At 28.1% G+C, this 21528-nt stretch overlaps 1 protein-coding gene across 1 annotated transcript in view; it reads left to right on the forward strand.

Moving 5' to 3' along the window:
• LOC107438136 (heat shock 70 kDa protein 4L) overlaps positions 1–21528 on the forward strand; it is a 37722-nt gene that overhangs the window by 12408 nt on the left and 3786 nt on the right. Inside the window, exons 5-16 of the mRNA XM_016050336.4 lie at positions 1057–1184; positions 3619–3863; positions 5386–5462; positions 7569–7720; positions 10267–10373; positions 11573–11706; positions 12640–12914; positions 14559–14684; positions 15277–15402; positions 18222–18329; positions 18412–18573; positions 19673–19792. Coding sequence (XP_015905822.1) covers positions 1057–1184; positions 3619–3863; positions 5386–5462; positions 7569–7720; positions 10267–10373; positions 11573–11706; positions 12640–12914; positions 14559–14684; positions 15277–15402; positions 18222–18329; positions 18412–18573; positions 19673–19792 — 1760 coding nt within the window. The remainder of the gene's footprint in view (positions 1–1056; positions 1185–3618; positions 3864–5385; positions 5463–7568; positions 7721–10266; positions 10374–11572; positions 11707–12639; positions 12915–14558; positions 14685–15276; positions 15403–18221; positions 18330–18411; positions 18574–19672; positions 19793–21528) is intronic.

The following is a 21528-nucleotide window of genomic DNA, read 5'->3' on the forward strand; positions in this document are numbered from 1 at the left end:
AAGAACATAGTGTTGATCGAACATTTGTAATTTTTACATGTATGCTAATATAAAAATACTTAATATTTATAATGGCTAATAATTATCCTTATGCCAAAATTTTGGGTTTTTTACAATTGTCTAAAGTTTATTTTATTTATTTTTCTTGACATGGTTAAAACCATCAATTGTCAAATCTTGCCAACCATGCCTAATTATATTTTTTAAAGTGTTTAGAAGGTGCTCATTTTTTATTGAAAAATTTGGCTACGCCCCTGTGTAAGAAATCTGGGTTGACAGATATGTAGTTAGAATGAAAATGTACTATATGCACTATATATTTACCTTTGAAAAGAGTAATTTGTAGAAGTTGTTTACAGTGTATATTTCTTTAATAAGGTTTTAATTCAAACAAATGGATTTATTTTTTCAGTGGTACCGCTACATTACCACTAGATGTCTTACCACATCAATGGCAGATTTAAATTTTTCGATAATTGAAACGAAGCTGTCTCCCAAAAGTTGTGTGTGGATTAGCATATCACTCTGAATTATTTAAGAATTTTTATGCACTTTCTTCACTCTCTGTAAACTCTTGAAATTTTATGAAGGAACCTAAAATATTTTATCAAAAAAATTGTTAAGTTTTTTTTTTCTGTAAAATTTTCAATTTCAATGCAAGAACCATCAATGTACTTGTAAGTGTAAATGTTTTTATGGTTCGAATATGCTTCTGCAACCAACGTTTAACCTCTGAACTTTAGTCCTGAGTTTTTCGGATCTTCATCATGCGTTCCTGATCCAAAAACAGGTTTTCTCCAGATAGGAAAGTAATGTAATGCTATATGATGTGGGGTTGAACATTTAGACTGAAAGAAATTAGAATGAATTACATCATACCAATATTGTAACATAAACATTCTAAGTTATTGTAATAATCTTTTTTAAGAATTTTAAAGCCTTAGTTGTAGCATTTTAATTTTGATTTTTATTTTCCTTGTATGAAATTACATTAATATATTTTATTAAGTAATTTTTAGTTTTGACTGTGGTAAATGACTTTTTTCTTCATTTCAGTTGCATTGGCTTATGGGTTTTATTTGACTGATTTAACTGATGATAAAGCTAGAAATGTAGTTTTTGTTGATTTTGGTCAATCATCATTACAAGCTAGTGCATGTGCAATTACCAAAGGAAAACTTAAGGTAATTTATAAATTTTAAATTCTTTGTAAATTCTGCTCTTCCTAAACCTTTTTTTAATACTATGCACATTTGTTGTTAATAAGAGATATTTACTTTAAGTTCAATATTATCGCAACCTTATACGAATCTTTAGAAAATGCTGTGATAAGTATGTGTAGGACAAAGTGTAATCATGTCTTTTTCCTGCAACAATTATACTCTAAAAATCTAAACCAACCGTTTTTTAAAAAAAAAATTGTCACAGGTAAGGAAGTGTTATGGATTAGAAGTGCTGTCACTCTTTGAGATGTTCATTTGTAAATGAGTTACGAAAGCGAGCAATTGAAATATTTATAGGGCTTCCAAAGAGAACTCTTTTTCAACAAGATAGTTTTTTTTTTTGAAGCGGAAGTCTGTTTTAGTCATTTTTTTTAATGTTTTGGTCATCGTAATCGTTTTTCGACTGATTTAAAAATCAGTCTAGTTAGACTTTTCAAACATTTTCAAATTGATGTATTTTGACGTTTTGCGTCAATTGCTCACATTGTCATAAACCCAATGATGTCAGTACCCCGTGGAGTGAATCGCCACAACACTAGAGCTCTTGCAGAAAGATTTTTCATTTGGGAAGCAAATAAGTTAGGTTTTCTTATCTGCAAAATTTTTCGGAAGATGTTTTTTTTTTTTTTTCATTTTTGCAGAATTATTTTCCAAAGATGCCTTTCTCTCATTTTGGAAGGGGAAGAAACACTCCTGATTTTTTTTTTCCTTTGAGAGTAAAAAATATTCCATAATAATTGGATTTTGCTAAAATTTCAAACTTATATTGTAAAAAAAATCAGTTTCAAAATTGCAGAAATTTAATAGTTTGTTCTAGAAATGTTTTCTTTTTTAGATCATTTCATTTTAAATTTTAATCACACAAAATTTGTTTAATATTTTTATGACATTAGCACACAATTTCTTTTAAATCCCAATGTCTTTCCTTGCTCAGTGCTTACTATTCATATTCTTTTTTTTTAAAAAAACAATATGACATGTTAATTTGTTTAATTTACTTTTAATGCAGTGATTACCTAACGTAACCTAATTATTGTCCACTCTCTTGGCTACTATAAAAATCTAATTATTCTAATAATGGCTATCTCCTGCATTTTTATCCTTAATTCCGCCATGGATCAGGTATTTATGTAGAGAATCTGTTTTTGTATTTTCATAATTTTGAATTCCTTAATTCATTAGTATCACTAATTAGCATTTTTAAAGTGAGTTCTTTGAACCATTAAGATAGTATCTAAATACAGTAGAGAACCAATTATCCGGGATGCTCGGGACCATCGCTATCCAAGATGTCCGAATTTCCCGGTTTTCTGGATCGACCAAAAAGTGTCATTAATCAATGTTTCTTTGAACCCGAATTACAAGGAAAAAGTGTAATGCATAAAGTAAAAGAAAAAAGAAAGGTACTCCCAACTTAAAAAAAAATGGTAGAAAAATAACATCTAAAAGAATAAAAAAAATTGCAAGTTTAGACAAGAAAAACAAGTTTAAAAAATACAAAATTCCCGTATTTATTTTTTAAAAATAATTACAATTCCTAAATTAACTAATATAAACAAAACCAATGGTTAAATAACGCAATATATTTCATACCTAACTATATTGGGGAAACGATAAAATAAAAGGAAAACTTATTAATCTAAATAAAAACACTAGAAAATTATCGAACCGAAGCGATAGTTAAAAAAGGCACTAGCATAAATATTAAAACCCGGAACAAGGCTAGATCAACAGAATTTTTAAAAAAAACCTAATGATAAAATTTATGAATAAAAATAATTTATTGAGTGCGAAATTTATAGTGAAAAGAAAGAAATATCAAACGTTGTGGAATCAGAAAAACAAAAATGCAATCTGCTTCATAAAATAATCCTATGTTTAAATTAATAAACAATTCTCCTTTTTTTTTTTTTTTTTTTTTTTTTTTGTTGATAAAAACAAGATAATTAATTACAGCAGATGTGATTCCACATCAATAAAAACTTGCATATGATACCACACTTCCAAAGAATGAGAATTTATTCAAAAGAAAAAGATTTTATTTTTATTAATCGATGTCAAATAGATAAATATATTTTTCTCTTTCATCTTCTGTTCACTGATATGCATACAATGCATTTTCCCCACCCCCCTCGTAAATCAAACGGAAAAATGAAGATTCTCTGAGAAAGAAGATTCTCTGGGTAAACGGGGAGAAAAATTTCTGCTTTTTTTCATAATCGTTCTAGTTTAAAATGACGGGGAAAACCAATTAAAATTTTTCCCGGTTATCTGGATACTGGATAATGGTTCTCTACTGTATATGGTAATCAAATCATTAGACTAGAATTTAATCTGGATGATAGGTTTTCTTTTCCTTTAACTCATTATAAAATGCATCTTATTTGTTTTATAGGTTTTGGGTGCATCTTGGAAGAGAGATCTTGGTGGGAGAGATTTTGACAATGTTATAGTAAGACATTTTGTTGAAGAATTTAAAAAGAAGTATAAACTGGATGTTATGAGTAACAAAAGAGCAGTTATGAGGCTGATGCAAGAGTCTGAGAAACTTAAAAAGCAAATGAGTGCTAATTCTCTTGAGCTCCCTTTGAATATTGAGTGTTTTATGAATGATATTGATGTTACTGGGAGAATGAAAAGGTATTTATCAAGTTTTCAAAGTTTATGTTGACAATCTATTAATTAGTTTATTGTTTTTTATTTTTTCAAAAGAAAAGAAGTAAAAATTGAGTTATAATAAAGCAATTTGCATTAAAAATCAGATGTCTAGGACTTAAGCTCTTTGCAGTTCTTCTAAATCTTTTTTATTTCCTGAAGTGTTTATTTCTAAAGCACTTTTCGAAATTTATAAAAAAATTTTTAGTAATATTTAATTCTAGTTGATTGATAAAGATTAAGGTGAAGTGCTGACAATTTGGATCGATTTCTGAGTTATGTTTCGACAACTTAACTGAAGTCCTCCTGTTTAGTTTTGCTTCGTTAAATTTGTTAAAATTAATATTTCATTTTATAAGTTTCTTTGTGTGTAAACTAATGTACTCTCGAAAATATACGATTTTGACAATTTAGAGATGTTTGAGTAAAATGATGCAACATGATGAGCATGTGGATAAAAGTGGAATGCATGAACTGCTTTATTAGATCTATATTAATTGTTTATTTTAAATTTTTTTTAGCTGTAACCTTTTCATTCATGGATAACTGGGGTATTATAAAAGAAATAATGTGTTCCCAATCATCTTATACAAAACAAAATTATTTGTTTATTTTTATATCTATTTTTTAAAAATTATTTTGAAAGGTTTTATCGTTTGATAGATTAAAATTTTTGAAATTTAAATTTAGTAAAAAGAAACTGGATGCGTGTGATTGTCTTCTGTAGTAAAATTTTGGGCAAAACAAGATTTATTTGATTTAATCATTGATAATTTTTTTTTTTAATTGTGAAGATTTTCAGCTGTTTAATTATTCAATTTATAATATTTAAGTATTTCAAATCAAATTACAATAAAGCAACATGTGGTCATGATTGTAAACATGGTACAATTTTACTCCAAGCAAGATTCTTTTCTTCGATTTATTGTATTTTGATAACTTATTTTAATTATAGTATTAATTATGTACTTGATTTACATAAAATTTGAATATTTTCTGTTACTATTTATCTATTTATTAATGTCATGTGTTGCATTGGAATTGAGTGCACAGTGCAATTTTGTGTACGTTTGAAAGATTATGATAAAAATTATTGCAATACATGATTTCGGATTTTAAATAAAATCGTATGTATTAATTTAGTGTATATTTAATAATTTCATTGATTTTTAAATGTTTAGCCATTTATTTTGTATGTAACTTGTTATTTATAACAGATGTGCTAACGCTGCAATCGATCATGCAGTAAAATTTTGTGTGACATATCTATCTGATGGTAAGGCCTTTCTGGTAAAGAACTTTTCCTTTTTAGTTAAATTCTACGGGTGCGGTGAATATCAGGGGGCCGCGTACCTGTGTCAAATTACAGTAAAAAAAAAAAGGAATATTGTAGAAAATTTTTTTAAGCTTGATTTTTAAATTAAAATTGTGCAGCAACGTGTTAAATTTATTGAATTATTATAAATTCAAAATAACAAAGCATTTCTAATATTTCTTTTTGTTACAGGGAGGATTTTGAGAAATTAGCGGAGGATCTATTTAAACACATAGAAACTACTTTGTTAAAATTACTTGAAGATACTAGTAAGTAGCTTAATTTTGTAATTTTTAATAAAACATGGTTATATTTTCTTTATACAGTTGAATCTGTTTATCTCAAATCTCACAGGGAAGCCGAAAAATTTGAGATAAAGAGGTTTTGAGATATACAAGTACTTTAAAAAATTAAATTTAATAAGAAATTCTATTAAAAGTGCTTTAATTGTTTTCAGCAGTGAAATACAGACATGTCTGTAAATTAATTATACCACATCTATTTACACAACAATTTTTTAACATACCTTTAACACTGAAAATAATGTTTCAAAAGATTTTTCACGTCTAGCCTTCTTTGCTTCGATAATTCTTCTAAGGTTGAAAAGTGCAGCAAATCCTTCATAGCCAACATTTTCCTGGTATTCAAGAAAAATTTGTAAGAGCTCTATAGCTTTTTGACTCATACCCTCACTTTTAGTTCATCAATGTGGTCTTCAGCTTCTTCATCTGATCTTCCTTTGACATTAATAATAAGGTTTTATGGTCTATGATTTCCGCATCTGTCAATGTTGCATGATGCCAGGCAGTTGTCCACTTGTAAAATATCATCGAAATTAATGTCAACTTTAAATCTTGATTTTATTGCATTCCATTCTTGCAAATCTGGTATAGCATTTCCAGTGTAAACAGTTTCTTCTTCTTAACTGATGTTTTAAACCTTGTTCATCTTCACAGCTATTCTTAAAACCAGCTTTTTTGAAAATGTTTTGGATAATTTTCAGAGACACATTTCTCCAGGTATAATCAGGGTGCGTAGCGTTTGTAAAAAGTACTTAAAGGTGCTTTTTGGGGGATTTCGTTTTTAAAAGCTTTTAAAGGTGAATTTTTCAGCTGGCGTTTTTAAAAAGTGCTTTTTTCTCCCTTCAGTCGATATCTGGTGGATCCCATGTACTTCACGAAAAATGGGTTGTTTGCTACGTAATCATTCACGTGGACTTCATGGCGTACCCACGTTATGACTTGCGCATGCACGCACACTTGAAACCCGAGTGCTCCAATTCGGATGGAGAATATCAGATCCTTATGAAATGTTTTTCTTTTTAATTTATTTTAATTTTATTATTGTTTATTTTATTTTACTTCTAACACTTTTTTGACGTAGGGGGGGGGGGGCAGGTACTTTTGTTCTGAGTTCAGGGTCAAGTTGAATTCACTCGATGATTTAGGAAAGTAATGATTGTTTCGATTTACGTCTGTTTCTTTTTGGGTTTTTGTTAACGCTAAAACTGATTATAAAAAGGTATTGCTTTTGATATCACTGATTGAATATGAATTTTTTGAGTGCTTGAAAATTTTTGTGAAGTGCTTGAAAAGTTTTTAAAAAGTGCTTATTTTTGATTCAAAGATTTGGCTACGCACCCTGATAATTAATTAGTCATTCTGATAGCATCCAACGCATTTATCTCAGAAAGAGAACTTTTTCATCTATAGCATCTACAAGTTTGCATACCAACTGCTTTCTATAGTTCACTTTAAAGCTCCTTATTGTCTCTTGATCCATTGGTTGCAATTTGAGATGGTGTTTGCATTAACATATTTTACAGTGACATTTTTCAAGTTAGGCATATTGTTATGTGTGGTGCAGTTGTCTATAAATATAAAAAAAAAAAATTCTTCTCACTTACATAGATTTGTCTAATGATTTAAGCCAATCTCCAAAAATTTCACTTGTCATCCAAGCTTACCTGATGGCTTGTACTTAAAAGCAAAAGATTTAACTCAAGCAAATCTTTTGCCCTACTGATCAATCATACCCTCACTTACTGCAAGAGTCATTGTATTCCTCTCTGAAGGTGCAAGGCTTGTGATTGAAATTCCGCGAAACACCCCCAACTTGTTCATCCCGATTTCCCGTGGGTTTACTAAATTCTTCTCTGTCTGCAATATCTGCTGATAAAGAAAGTTATGTTGCATGAACATTTGTGCTCTATTGTCAGAAATTTGAGAAACAGAGGTTTTGTAAAAAAGAAAAAAAAATCTTAGTGATAGAAATTTTGAGATATAGAGGTCTTCGAGATGAAGAAGCTTGAAATAAACAGGTTCAACAGTATCTTTGTTTTAATAGTACTCATAACTTTCCTTTTTTTATTCTAGAACTAAAACCAGAAGATATAGATTCCGTGCAAATAGTTGGAGGTTCTTCACGCATTCCAGCATTTAAAAATTTGATTGTTAAAGTGTTTGGTAAAGAGCCAAGCACATCATTAAACCAAGATGAAGCAGTTGCAAGAGGGTGTGCTTTGCAAGTAAGTTCTATTTATGTAAATTAAAGTTCATGAAGTTTGCATACTTATGAAATATTTGTGAAGATTTTGCTGTTAGATGATTTTGATAGTTTCCCTGTGTGTAAGTTTGTCTTATTTCCTTTTTAAATTAGTGTTTGAAGAAGTTTTGCAATCTTATCGGTGCTTATCTTATAATTTTTTAATCCATGCTAATATATAAGGTTTTTATTGTTTATTGTGTTTGTTATAAAAAATATTGTGTTGGTTAAATGATTAACTTCAATTATCCACTGATTATTTATACAGGATTGCCACAGACTACTAAAATGTGACTATTTGCTACTATTTTCGGCCTTGGGCGACTATGGCGACTTTTTTTGCCTGAAAAGGCTAAAAAAGCAACTATTTTCAGGAATAGGCGACTATTAGGACTTTTTTACTCTTAGCGAAGGTTTTTCTCAAAAATGAACGTTAACTTTTCAGAACGTTAATAAAAGAAAGCAAACTTTTATACAATCATTTATGTCCAAAAAGCCAAAAATTTAAATTTCCATTAGATTTAATAAAGTACTTGTTATTTTTTCTCTACCAGGGGCAGTTTTGTTATTTTTAATTGTTTTTTTCCTTCTATTAACATTCATATTTTATTGTAATTCGACTTTTATTTACGTACCTATTTTCTTATATGTATACCTTTTTATATTTGTACAAAACTTTTTTTTAATTGGAGAATAATTTGGACTGGGCGATAAATCGATGTATTGCGAAATATCGATTTAACGCATTTATCGGTAGGCCGATGTCACTGACAAAGACTATTTTGATTTCGTCTAGCTGTAGAGATGTAGATAGCGTTTTGCTATAAAGATGATGTTAGTTTTGTGATGACGAAGAGCGAATTGAATCGGAACTCCCAGTTTTGAGCGAAGATCAGCGCAATGCATAGTTTCTTATGTCCATTTTTGTCTTTGGAATTTTGCGTTTTTTTAAGATTATTTTCAATTTGCGATCGTTGTGCATTTTATTTCGTCGGAAATAACTGTCTGGTTTCTTGTATATTATTTTCAGTGAGACCTTTTGCTTCTTAGCGATCGTTTCGTTCTGCATTATTTCATACCATTTTTTTTTCCTGTCTGGATATAACGATTCTAGTAAATTATTTTTAGTAGACCTAGTGTTACTTTGCGATTGCTGCACAATCGCTGTTACCTTAAATTTTTGTTCTGAACTCTATAGATCAGTGGAAAAAAAATATAAATTAAAAAAAAAAGATTCTTCATTGAGTTTTTTCAATTATTGTTTTTTATTTTAAGCAATACAATTTAATGGGGGTATAATTTGTATTTGACTTTCTTATAAAAAGTTAGCTTTTTTAAATTTATTAAATATAGGTAAGTATAATAATTTGATTATTTTTAAACCAATAAATGTTCAGTCATTTTTAATTATAAAAAAATTAAAACACAGCTTACCTTTATTTAAAAGTACTTTCTTTTAAATTTTTATTAAAATTCTTTCAATACTTGTTTGTTTTATAATTTGTTAGATAGTCAGTGTCATTTTTAAACAAATAAATCTTTAGCTGATTTTATTTTCCAAAAAAAAAAAAAATAATAAAGTATAAATATTTTTACATTTATTAAGTGCAGAATTTGACCATTAGTTAATACTACTTTTTATTATTTTAGATAATTGAATAAAAAAGGGTCTAATGATGTTTCAAAAGCATGGTTTTTTCTCAACAAATAATTAAAAAAAAAAATTTTTTTTTTCTAAAGTGAACATTTCTTTGGCTTGTTTTCCACTGTTTTTTTTTTTTTTTTTAATGCATGTATGTAAAATATTTTGTTACAGTATTATTTTTAAACCAATAAATCTTAAATCATTTTTAATTTAAGAAAAATGAAATAAAGCTTGGGTTAGCTTTTACTTTGACATCTTTATTATTTTAATTTAAAAAAATTAAGCAATGCTATTGATGTCATAGTAGAATATGTTTAGAATTAATATTTTCTTTTATAATATATTTATTCCTTTTTATTTATTTTTGATTGATTAAAGATTTCCCATAGGTAATTTTTGAACATATGCTAAATCACGATACATCGCGATGTCCAATATGCTATCACGATTTAAAATTTCTGACATGACCCTGTCCTAATCATAGTATTTGATAATTAAGCTATAATTTTAGTTATTTGCCTACTATTTTTGTTCCTGTTCAGGCAACTATTTTCATAGTTATAGGCGACTATTTTTATGCTTGAGGCTACTAAAAGCAACGATTTTTGTTCATTTTTTACTGTGGCAACCCTGTTTATATATTTTTATTATTCGTTTTTTGCTAGAATTTCGCACTTATAAAAAGTGATTTTTTTTCTTTTGTTTATTGCCAGACATGGTTTTCTTTTTGAATAAGAATACAGACATTGTTGGGTTACTCTTTTTTGAATTTGGCATCAAAAATTTCTAACTCTTAAATTTTTCTATACTAATAAAAATTGTTTTTAAAATGCTAAAACAAGAATTCACTTTACTTTCTAATTTTTTTTTCTCATTTGGTTTAGTGTGCAATGCTGTCTCCGACTTTTAAAGTGAGAGATTTTTCAATCACTGATATTCAGCCATATGACATACAGATTACTTTCCCTGATCAGCATACATCAGAAATATGGTAAGTTTTAAATTATTTTATTTCTTTTCTTTATGTAAAAACAATGATTTTAGCCTTCTGATTTTAACTATCATGTCCTGTGTTGGTTTAATAATAAGCCTGTCAATTGAATATTTTTTGTGGGATTTTACTGTATTGAGTATAATGGACGAAAGGAAGCTTAATATGACAAGTTGGTAAAAAATGGATATTAGATGAAATTAAATTAATTTTGGATGCACATTGCCGAAAAACAAGTGTTTTAATAGGTTTTGATCTAATGATCAGATTTTATATTTTTTATAATTTGGACTGAAGTAATAAAAAATTTGAAAAAGTTCAGCTGTTATAATAGCAGCTATGATTAATTAATTATAAGAGATGGTTAGTCTTTACTGATATTGTAAGTTATTAGTTTTCTGAGATCAATATTTTAAACTTCATCTTTAGCATAAATTTTTTTTTTGCATTACATCTGATGGAAACAAGCTCAGTCTAAAATTAGGATGGAAAGGAAATCTTAAAATAAAATCAGAATATTTTGGTTTAATCTTTTTAAATACTTACTACAAATTTTTTTTTAAGCTGAATAATTTATTTCCATGTTTTATGTCTGAAAATAAAATATATTAATTTAAAAGTATTAAATATATATTTGTTGATTCAACAAATATTGAAAGGTAGGGGCGCTCAAACTACAGGCCATTTGTGCCCCTCGTTAACTTCTGCACATAATAAAAAAGCATATTTTTTCAAACCTTACAAAAATGTTGAAAATTTTGAATCACACATTTGAGTTAACACTTCTTGAGAGTTTCAATTTGCACAGATTCTATTGTAAATCTATTCTTCTCATTCGCTTTTTTTTTGCAGTGCACCCTAGATTTATCGCACCCCAAGTAACAATTTATGCTTATTAGTGCAGCAAAACATTTGTAATAAATTGTCAAACTTTTAAGACCAGTACGAAAATTTGAACATCACAATAAATTTCATTTTAAATTAATTTAAATCATTGAAACTTAAACTCAAATATCTGAAATTTTAACATGTTCGAAATTTGCAGTTTTCTTAGTATTCTGGACAGTCACACTATTACTTATTTATAATTACTCTGGTTAAAGATCTTCGTATTTTGTTTTTGCTTATTTTTCATAAATATTTGATATTTTTTTAAAATAATTTTAAATAGATTATTAATTTGCATTTTATTATTTTAGCCAATTAGACATATTTCCTTATGGGCACCAAGTTCCATACTCCAAGCTCTTGACTTACTATAGAAAGGAACCTTTCTTGATTGAGGGAACCTACAAAGACAAGGATATACCAATTTGTGGTACAAATAAATTATGTAAGTATTTCTTAATGTTTTTTTACATTAGTTTTGCTTAAAAAAGAAACTGCTGACTTATAATCTGTGAAAATGCATCTTATATTTTTGTTCATGGTTTTGACAACTCTCAACTCTCCCAGTAGTCCTTTTATAGTAATTAGTTTCCAGACTCATTATTCAATTATTAGGACCTTAACTGTTGCATATGCAAAAACATAAGCAAAGCTATTATTAATATCCCACAACTTGTTAAAACATTTGGCAGTGTTGGACCTAGTAAGTTTTTTCACCCCTAATTTTGCGTTTGTTCAAACAATGTATATGCTTCATTTTTAAATTAATATGTATAGTGTACCTAAATTGTAGTTAAAAAGAAATTTGTTTACCACGATGTGGGCAATTTTTTAAAAAAAAACATACTTCATTTCCTACAGTCAGTTAGTTGCATAAGTTAAAAATGCAACCGTTTTATATTTCTATGAGAATTTAATTTTCTGCTACTTTCTGAAAAAAGTTAATTTTGTTGATAATTTAAAGTTTAATTAAGTTGTTGATTATTTAAAAGGAGGAAATCATTTTTATTGCAGGTTGTTTTGAATAGTTAGCAGGTTGGTTTGCAAGTCTAAAATTGTTTTGAATGTTAATGTTTAAAAATAAAACACATTGTACATAATATACAAATTCAGTAGAAATCCATATCTTGAATCACAATTTCTATTTTCACAGCTAATTATCCAATCATTAATGTATTGGTAAAAACTAACGAAGTACTCTTAATACTAACCTAACAATATATGTATTAAATATATATTTATAACAATATTAACATAGCAATATTGACATAATAAGTTCAAGTTTAGGCTTAGCTTTTAATATTCTTTTGATTTTGATTAAAATATTCTGTTAAATTATATTTTAATTTACTAAATAACTTTTTAAAACTTTTAACAGCTACTTTCAAGATCAAGAATGTGGTTCCTTCACCTACTGGTGAAAGTGCTAAGTTGAAAATAAAAGCACGTGTTAACCTTCATGGCATATTTTCCATATGTTCTGCAACTATGTTAGAAAAACAACCTGCAAATGGTAATTCTGAAGAAACTCCACAACAAGTTGAAAAACTGGCTAATGGGGAACAAAAAGATGAAGTGATGGAGTCTGAGAATACCACCGCTCCTAATGGTGACATTAATAATGAAGTAAATAAAGAAGAAACAGATAAACCTGTAAGTATTTGTATTTAAGATATGAATGATGAACTGTTATACTAAATCAGTGCATTACCTAACAATATTTTGTTGACATCACGTTGACAAAAATGTGGTCAAAGTTCTCCAATACACATCTAGATGCTTTTTTCCTGCTTTGGGTTTGAGCATTACTCCTTATAAGCTTTACTGAGAATAAAGTACTAAAGTTTTATTGTAAGAATTGTTAATTTTTATTCATGCATAAAAAAAGATAGAAATAAAAGGACTTGTTGCAAATTCTTATATCCGTGAGTGTAGAAAGGATGACAATGACACCCACCACTTTCATCTATTCTGAATCAAATTCAGAAAATTACTTGATATTGCTCTAATACTACTAATAATTACTAGTGCTTATAAAAAGGTGCTTTACAACTCTTTCTGAGCAACGATGTAAGTAATATAATTAGAATATAAGTTTACTCTTGTTAGAATAAAATCTAAAAATGAGCTTGGGTATGAGTATAAGTGTGAAATACCTGGTTTTTTATGGTTTTGGTAGATATCTAGAGTAACCTGGATAAATACCCAAAATTTATTAATATTGAGATAGTTATAAGTTTAACTAGAGATTAAATAGTTATCGTCTAGTTTTTAAAAGCTATATATTTAGTAATAAAAAAACTAATTGTACTTTCTTTGACAATAGTTAATTTGGTATCCACTAAGGAAATATTTATTCAACTGAATAATGTAAGTTATTATTAGAATCACTTTTTAAAATTTTCTCTTAATTTAAGTTTGTTTTAATCCTTTATAAATTCATATTTTTGTTAATAATTCCCATGTCCAATTTCTTTATTTTTTTCTATTTTGGCTATTAAATTTTGTGAATTTAAAATTCGACGAAAGAAAAGTAAAATAATAGATATTCACAGTGGAAGTGACTTAAGTTATAAATGCGTTGGCATACAAATATCAAAATAAAAGAAATGTATGTATAAATGGCAGTTCATATGCACGTTGAATGAGAATTGAATAGAGCACAGTTGTGCACAATAATTTAACACTGGAAAAATATTTTAAAAAAATGCACAGACATATTATAAATAAGGTCACAATTTCTTCCCCATTGCTTATAGTCTAAAGGTACTGAGATAGGTTTTAAAAGATGGACTCTAGATAAATTGTTGGAATTGGTTGAAAATTTCCTAGAAAGTACACATTTTATAGTAAATTTCTAAACTGACCAAAAAAGTGCCAGTGACAAGGGGCTACATTTAGTAGAATGCATTAGTGATAATTAGGCAATCTTTGGGCTGGATGAATGGATTGGTCAAACAGATGAAGCTTGATAGATTTCTGAAATTGGATTTAGTGTACAACCTGTTTATCTTCCACCAGGTTGTCTTCCAAGTACATTCAGATATTGGGCATCTATTTCTTTCAAGACAATATATACTTGGTTTCTATCATTCCATTTCCCCCCTAATATGGGTTAACTAAATGCCACATATATGTGCAATGAATATGAATAAACTCAGTGCTCTTGTTGAACTCAGACAATACATTATAATATTTATTATTATGACAATCATTTACAATATAATAAATAAATTTTTCAGTGTCGTAGTAATTATAATTCGAGTACATGTTCATTTATGAATTGAATATTTTCAGCAAACTGAGAAAAAAGAACCAGAGCAAAAGAAACCGAAAAGTGTAACAAAAGCTGTTGATCTCCCTATTGAGTTTGACTCAGTTAGTCTGAGTAGGCGAGAGTTGGATGAGTTGATTGAAAGGGAGGTAAGGTTTTGTTCTTATTTCTTTTTGTTTAATCAACTAAACAGCATTTATCTTGGATACTTGTTACTTGGTTTTTTATTAGATGAAATTTTGTTTTGTATTTCATTTTGTCATTATTAAAACTTTCTTTTCTGAAAATATTTTCTATAAAAAATTTTTTTTTATTCAAAATTTTTTTTTTAAAGAATCTCTATACAAATAATAATTATAGCTTTTATTGAATTTAGTTCTTTTTTCTTCATTTTTTTTAGACTTATATGATCTAGGCTATAAAGTTATTATAAAGTTAAATTTTTTATTCATTCTTTCTTCAGTTCCTCCATATATTTTATGAAACTCTTTTTTTTTTTTCTGATTTTTCCTTTTGTGACCACTACTAGGCCATAAATAGATATTTTTTTTAAACTTCTTCTATACTAGTGGTACTCATTTTAGAAACTAAACTTATTAGTTTTTTTTATGAGGTAATTCATGAGGTTTTTTTTTATGAGGTGATAATTTTGTTTCAGGTAAATGCATTTAAGAGTATGTAGGATAAATTTAAATAAATATTACAATTTTGCTTTATTAAGTCACTTTCATATTTGCATAGGGTATAATGATGATGCAAGACAAAATGGAGAAAGAAAGAGCAGATGCAAAAAATGCAGTGGAAGAGTATGTGTATGAATTTAGAGATAAACTTTATGGAGTACTAGAAAAATTTGTAACTGAACAGGTAACTTTCTAAATATTTTTTTCCCTTCTATTGTAACGTTTCCACTAGCAAAAAAGTGGCCACTTTTTTAGGCAAAAAAGGGTCCAAAAGCAAATATCTTTCAAGGGGCTGCTTCTTGCAAATTTAGAAGTCTTAATTCCTCATATTTTGTGGTGGATAATAATAAGAGATTAAGTTTTTGGCACTCTACCTCTGTTCTAATTTGTCATAAAAAGGGATACATTTTTTTAAATGCTTTTTATTTACGAAATTGTTCAAGTAAAGAAAAATGAATTATAAGAGTAAGAGGAAAAAAGAAAAGTTTTGCCTTAGAGTTTCCGTAGTACAATCAGCCTCTGCTTGCTAGATTTTTCATTATGTTGATAAATTTTAATGGCAGAAATGTATCATAGTTGGATTAATTTCTTGCTAATAATCGTCATTTTTGTACAATGGATTAGTTTTTGTACTGTGTTCAATGTTCAATTGATTATTAATTCGTTATGTTGGCTTAATTATCCTCAATATTTACCTATATTATTTATTTATAATCTTTTTAATCATTTCCATTTCTCTTAGTGTAATTTTTATAGTTTATGGGCAAAATTTAATGCTTCAGATTCGCTTACATAATTCAAAACATTTTTTACATTAATTCATGGTTCATACAAACGACTAGAAATAAAATAATTTTAACTTTTTTATGCAATTTTCTCGAAGCTACAAGTCTTTATTTTTTATTACTCAAAGAAAATCCTAATCTGTGTTAAAATATAGGTATTTTTATTTTAAAATAATATGGTTTATAATCTTAATATATATTCAATTAAGTTTTAATATGTAAGTATCAAAATTTCACAAGATAGGACAAGAAAGAAGTATATAAATTTTTTATTTATGAAAATTATAATTTTTTAAATGCATAAAGTGACCTTTACATACTTTTTTCTACTAAGATTTTATTAATGTTTTCATCAAGATTGATTTCTTCTCGAAGAAACCTACCTCTTGCAATTCTCTGTAGGTAAAAAACTGGCAAAGAAAAAACAAAAGATGACTAATATAATTTTTTAACGATATCTATTAAAATGTTTCAAGATTTAACTAATAATATATTTTAGTTTTATACTGAATTCTGAAATCTGTGTATGTAACTTATTTGAAATTTAGTTATTCTTATGTTCCTAAATAATTTTGTTCACTTATATCTAGTTATTCCAAACTTATAATAATATTTTCAGTTTGTCAAATCCTTTGTTTAAAATTAAAAAAAAAAAAAAACATTTCATAGCAAATTTTCCTGAAGTATGTATTTTTTAGTAATTTTAGATCTTTAAATTTTTATGTTAAAGTTATAATATTAGGAAATTTTTAAAATACTGTACAGTTATCAACGTGTGGGGGGAAAACTTTTTCTTTAATATAAATATTTTTTTTAAAAATAATTTATAAATGAAAATGCACTTTCAAATGTTCATGAATTCTTTAAATCAAATAAATTTTATGATTTAATTTTGAATCTTGATAAACAATTTATTTTAATCACACATTTAATTTATAGTTGCTCGGGTTTTCAGAAGCAAAAGCAAAACAAGTTTATTTACCCTAAACTTTAATATTTGTCTCTATTTAATCTCCTTTTATTATATTCATGACATTTTTAAAAGAAGGAAAAAATATTCTTCAGCTTTTGAAGCAATAGTTGAAATGGTAAATGGTCTATTGTGCTAATCTGGTGAAGTTTTAGTTATTGTATTCTACGGTTCTATCATGAGATTTTTTCTTTTTTTCTTATAATTATTCAAAACACTAGTTCATGGATCCAAATGGTATCTTAATTATTTCTCTGAAGATTCTATTTAGGCTACTATTTTTTATATGTAAGGCTACCAAAACTGTTCTCTTCCAGAAAAATTATGGTGGTAAACAATACAATGAATCTCACTACGTTCTGGTGTACTATGATGGAAGAACTTATGTCAGAAAACATCTGCTCTGCAGTATATTATTCAGCAGAATATCACACAAGCGTCTGTCTTCATAGTGGGGAAAGCTAATGGGTATTGTCGATTTTACCTAAGACAATTTGCAGGCAATTTAAACAGTGATCACTACATAGGGAAAATTTTGGAGTCGAAGGTCCTCTCATATTCTTTGCGTTCTTGGCACTTTATCAAAGCAAGGCACAAAATTCTAGCACTGCATTTAGCAAAATGCCTGTGTACAAGTTTCTAGGACTGCATAAGCCTTCTTCAGTGCACTACTGGCTTTGTTTCTTCCATCTGCTTATTCCCTGGATATGCTGCCTGTTGAGCATATCTAGGACTTCATCGCTCAGTGACATGCTCATGCAGCTGGTGGATCACACAATAAGACTTAAATTTAGGCATCAAGTCAAAGCCAAATGGAATGCTGTTCTTAAGGATTGCGTTATGATCCTATGATTCAACGCCCAGCATGGTGGCTATACAAAATTCTGATTTGGAACTTTCTTTGTCTTGAAAATTTAATTGCTTATACCACTACCAGTAAAATGTGGAAAAAATTTCATTAATTTCTGATAATTCTTTCATAGTGTTGCAATGTTTACAAGCATCAGTGTCTATATTTTCCATGCTTTTTTAAAAAAATCCTAATTATTTCATTAAGCATACATCATGAAGTTTGCTTTTCTTAACTCTAATTTCATTTATTATGTGACCAGTTTGAAAGCCCTTAATACTAATTTTGCCTTTTTTAAAATTTAGTTTATGTATTGAGGTAATAAAGTTAAAAAGTTTTAGTGACTTGTTGCAGTGATGTTAATTTATATTATTTATTAAAATTCACAATATTTTTAGGGCAAAGAGCAACTTTGCAGAATTTTGGAAGATACAGAAAATTGGCTTTATGATGAAGGTGAAGATCAACAGAAGAGTGTTTATGTACAGAAACTGACAGACCTGAAGGTAAGAATTTGTTGTTAGAATGTTTTACATTATGTAATTTTTTCATAGTGTGAGAAATTTTAAATTTTTTCTTTCTTTCTAGAATCATGGGGATCCTATAGTTTTTCGATTTACTGAATTTAACAACAGGGAGGCAGCTTTTAATGCATTAGGATCCAGCTTACAGCGAGCATACAAAGCTTTGCAATTATTCAAAAATAAAGATCCACTTTATGATCACATTACAGTAGAAGAAATGAATAAAGTATATTATCCATATAATATTTAACATTGCAATATAATCTTTACTTTTGCATATTTCTATTGGTATGTTATGTAAATTAGCAATCTTGAATTAAAATTAATTTATTTTGAATTTGTTTCAAAAAGCAGCTCAGCTCTTGATTGTCAATTAATATATTGAATATGTAGTTGATATATTTTTAAGTTAAAAGTTCTCATAAGTTAAAAGTTCTCTTGACTTGTAATGATTATTTCATAATAAATTTATGATGAATCATCTTGAGCATTTTTCATGTACATTTTTAGTGATTATGACACAGTTGAACCTTGTTTCCATGCATTTAAATATGTTTTTTGAAGCTGTTCTTATAATAAAAGAAAATTTGATTTTGCCAAAAGTTACCTAAACATATATTAAGTGAATTCAAATGTACTCTAGTATATCTTTTGGAAACGTTAACTTCCTTTCTGGAACTACTATTTTTAAAATTTGATACGATTTCTTAAAATTGTATGATGAATATTGATGTTCAAAATTCATCACACAATGATTAATGTTCAAAATTTATGAACATTTATCTGTCTGGTATATACCAGTTTCAATAATTTCTATGTACTGGTGACCAAAATTCATCAAAATCTAATTTTCCACTTGTTTCCATAGAATTTTTTTAAAGAATTAATGAGGCTAGTTTTTTTAAATTTAGAAAGTTTGGATTTAATTCCTGTGACATTTTAGCTTTACTTAGCTTTTTCTTAATTTTAAACTTATTTAGAGATGTTAAAACTCATGTAGAAAAATCTGACGAAACCAGATGCAAATGTAAGAGGATTGACTTAGGTTAAAAAAATTATCAAGGAAAATTTTTTCTGTGCATGGTTTCAAATAAAAAGCCCCTCACACATGCCTCTCTTGTTAAAATGAGTCATTTACTGTTGAGTTTCTGGCATCTTACTTAAGACATGCTGAGAAAGTAAACATGACTAAAATTAACAGCCATAAATCAATTTAATCTTGTGAATTCGATGTTAATAGAAATTATAAGCACCTAAGTAATATTCGATTTTTTTTTTTTTTTAAATTTCTTTTACAGAAATGTTCAAATTGATATTTGTTTCAGGTTCAAAGTATATTAGAAAAGAAACAAGAATGGCATGGGAAAACTCTCCAGCGTTTATCAAGTCTATTACCTTATGAAAACCCACCTGTTACTGTAAATGAGATTTTACAACAAAAAGAGGTATGTATTTGGTAAATTTTTTTATATTCCACTGGTAAAAGTAATTAAAAAGACAAATATAAGGAAAAACCAAAAAATAAGCATTACCTGTACCCTAAATAAGGGAACTGATCGCTTGTCCAGCCCAGCAGCTGAATACCCCGTTAAACAATAAAAACGTATCTAATGGGCTGTATGATTGCCTGTAGCAGCTTCACAACTCTCACATAAGGATCCTGATAAGCAGTATGAAGCTCTAATCTATCCCTGTGGCAACTGCACCCACTCTTGCACTTAGGCCTCCTTGAGATCATCACTTTTCATTGGAGCTAGTTTTCAAGCTGCAATTGAGCATTCTATGTCATCACGCATGTCTTCAGTTGGATTAAGATTAGAGGACATCACATACTATTCCAATCGCTGAATATCTCTGATTGTAAGTATTATTCTTTAGAGATAAAAATTAGTCCATAAACTCAGCGAATTAGGTTACAAGAATCTTTTCTCTACCACTGACCTGTCGGCAATGAAAGTCAATATGCTATGAGGCCTGGCCAGATCATCAGATTGCCTCGACCATAGTATTTTTGGATAATGTTAGATCAGTTAGAAACAGACTGGTAAACCACTGTAAACTATATCCACTCCACGTTTCTTGAAACCCGGAGGTTCCTACAACAGGTAGTGTGTGATTGACCCACTTCAGTATTCTTACATTCTGTTATCTTGTTGCACTGTCTAGCCGATGACAACTGGTCATACTTTTAATGAGTAAAGAAAGTAATTCTAAAAAAAAATAACATTGGGCTAAGCTATGGTGTTTCAAAATGTCCTGCTACAAGTTTCGCTGAGCAAATCAGGTAGCTTCATGACGACACAGGCCTTTGTATGACAGGGTTGTCTGTGAAGAGCTTGGCTATCATTTGATAAATTACTTGAGGCATTTCATATTTTGTTCTTTTTATAAAAAGTAGACCCTTTTGTTTTCATCTGTATACTTAAGTGTAATATGAAGTCAAAGTAGTCAAAAAATTTAGCTGATATCTGTATAGAAATAAATCTAATATATATAAAAATTTATTTTATTTCATTTAATTTCTTTAAATTCCTTGTTCTTTAAACCTCATCAACCATCCATTTAAATATGTAAAATAGTTCAGTACCAGTTAAAATAATGTTCTGGTTCTTATTCATTCTAATAAAGCCACCTCAATTCATCTTCATTTTTAATAGTTTTCTTTCAGGCTTAAACTGGTTGGTTTCGCAAGCTATTCCAATTTGTTTTTGATTCTTAATAACTGTTAATAAAGAAAAAGAGAACCAGCAGGTGTTGCAGAAATTATTGACTTTTTTAAAAAATTGTATCATTAACATTGTATAAAATATTCTAAAATATACTAAGAGGCTTTCTCTCCACATTTAGTTTTAAAAATGGAAATCCAACAAAACTAAATTCATCAACCTGCTAGCATTCAAAATATGCTCATTAGAATGACTGACTAACGAAATGTTTTTTTAAAGATTTGTAGGTAAAGAGTGCAACTCTATTTCAATCTCATAGTTAAAGGTTATTCTGTCATACTTGTTCAGTTGAGGACATCATCAACTGCAAATGCGAATTAATGGCGACAAAACATCTCAGTTTCAAGAAAAATGCTTTGTTAAGCCTTTTCATAAGGAGATTCCACTGTGTGCTTACAAAATCCGGGTTCGTCTAGGAACCAGCCAAAAAAAAAAAACAGTAGATTTTTTAAATT

Source organism: Parasteatoda tepidariorum, chromosome 12 (assembly GCF_982258835.1).
Source record: "Parasteatoda tepidariorum strain Cologne lab strain chromosome 12, Ptep-v5.0, whole genome shotgun sequence".
Taxonomy (NCBI): Eukaryota; Metazoa; Arthropoda; class Arachnida; order Araneae; family Theridiidae; genus Parasteatoda; species Parasteatoda tepidariorum.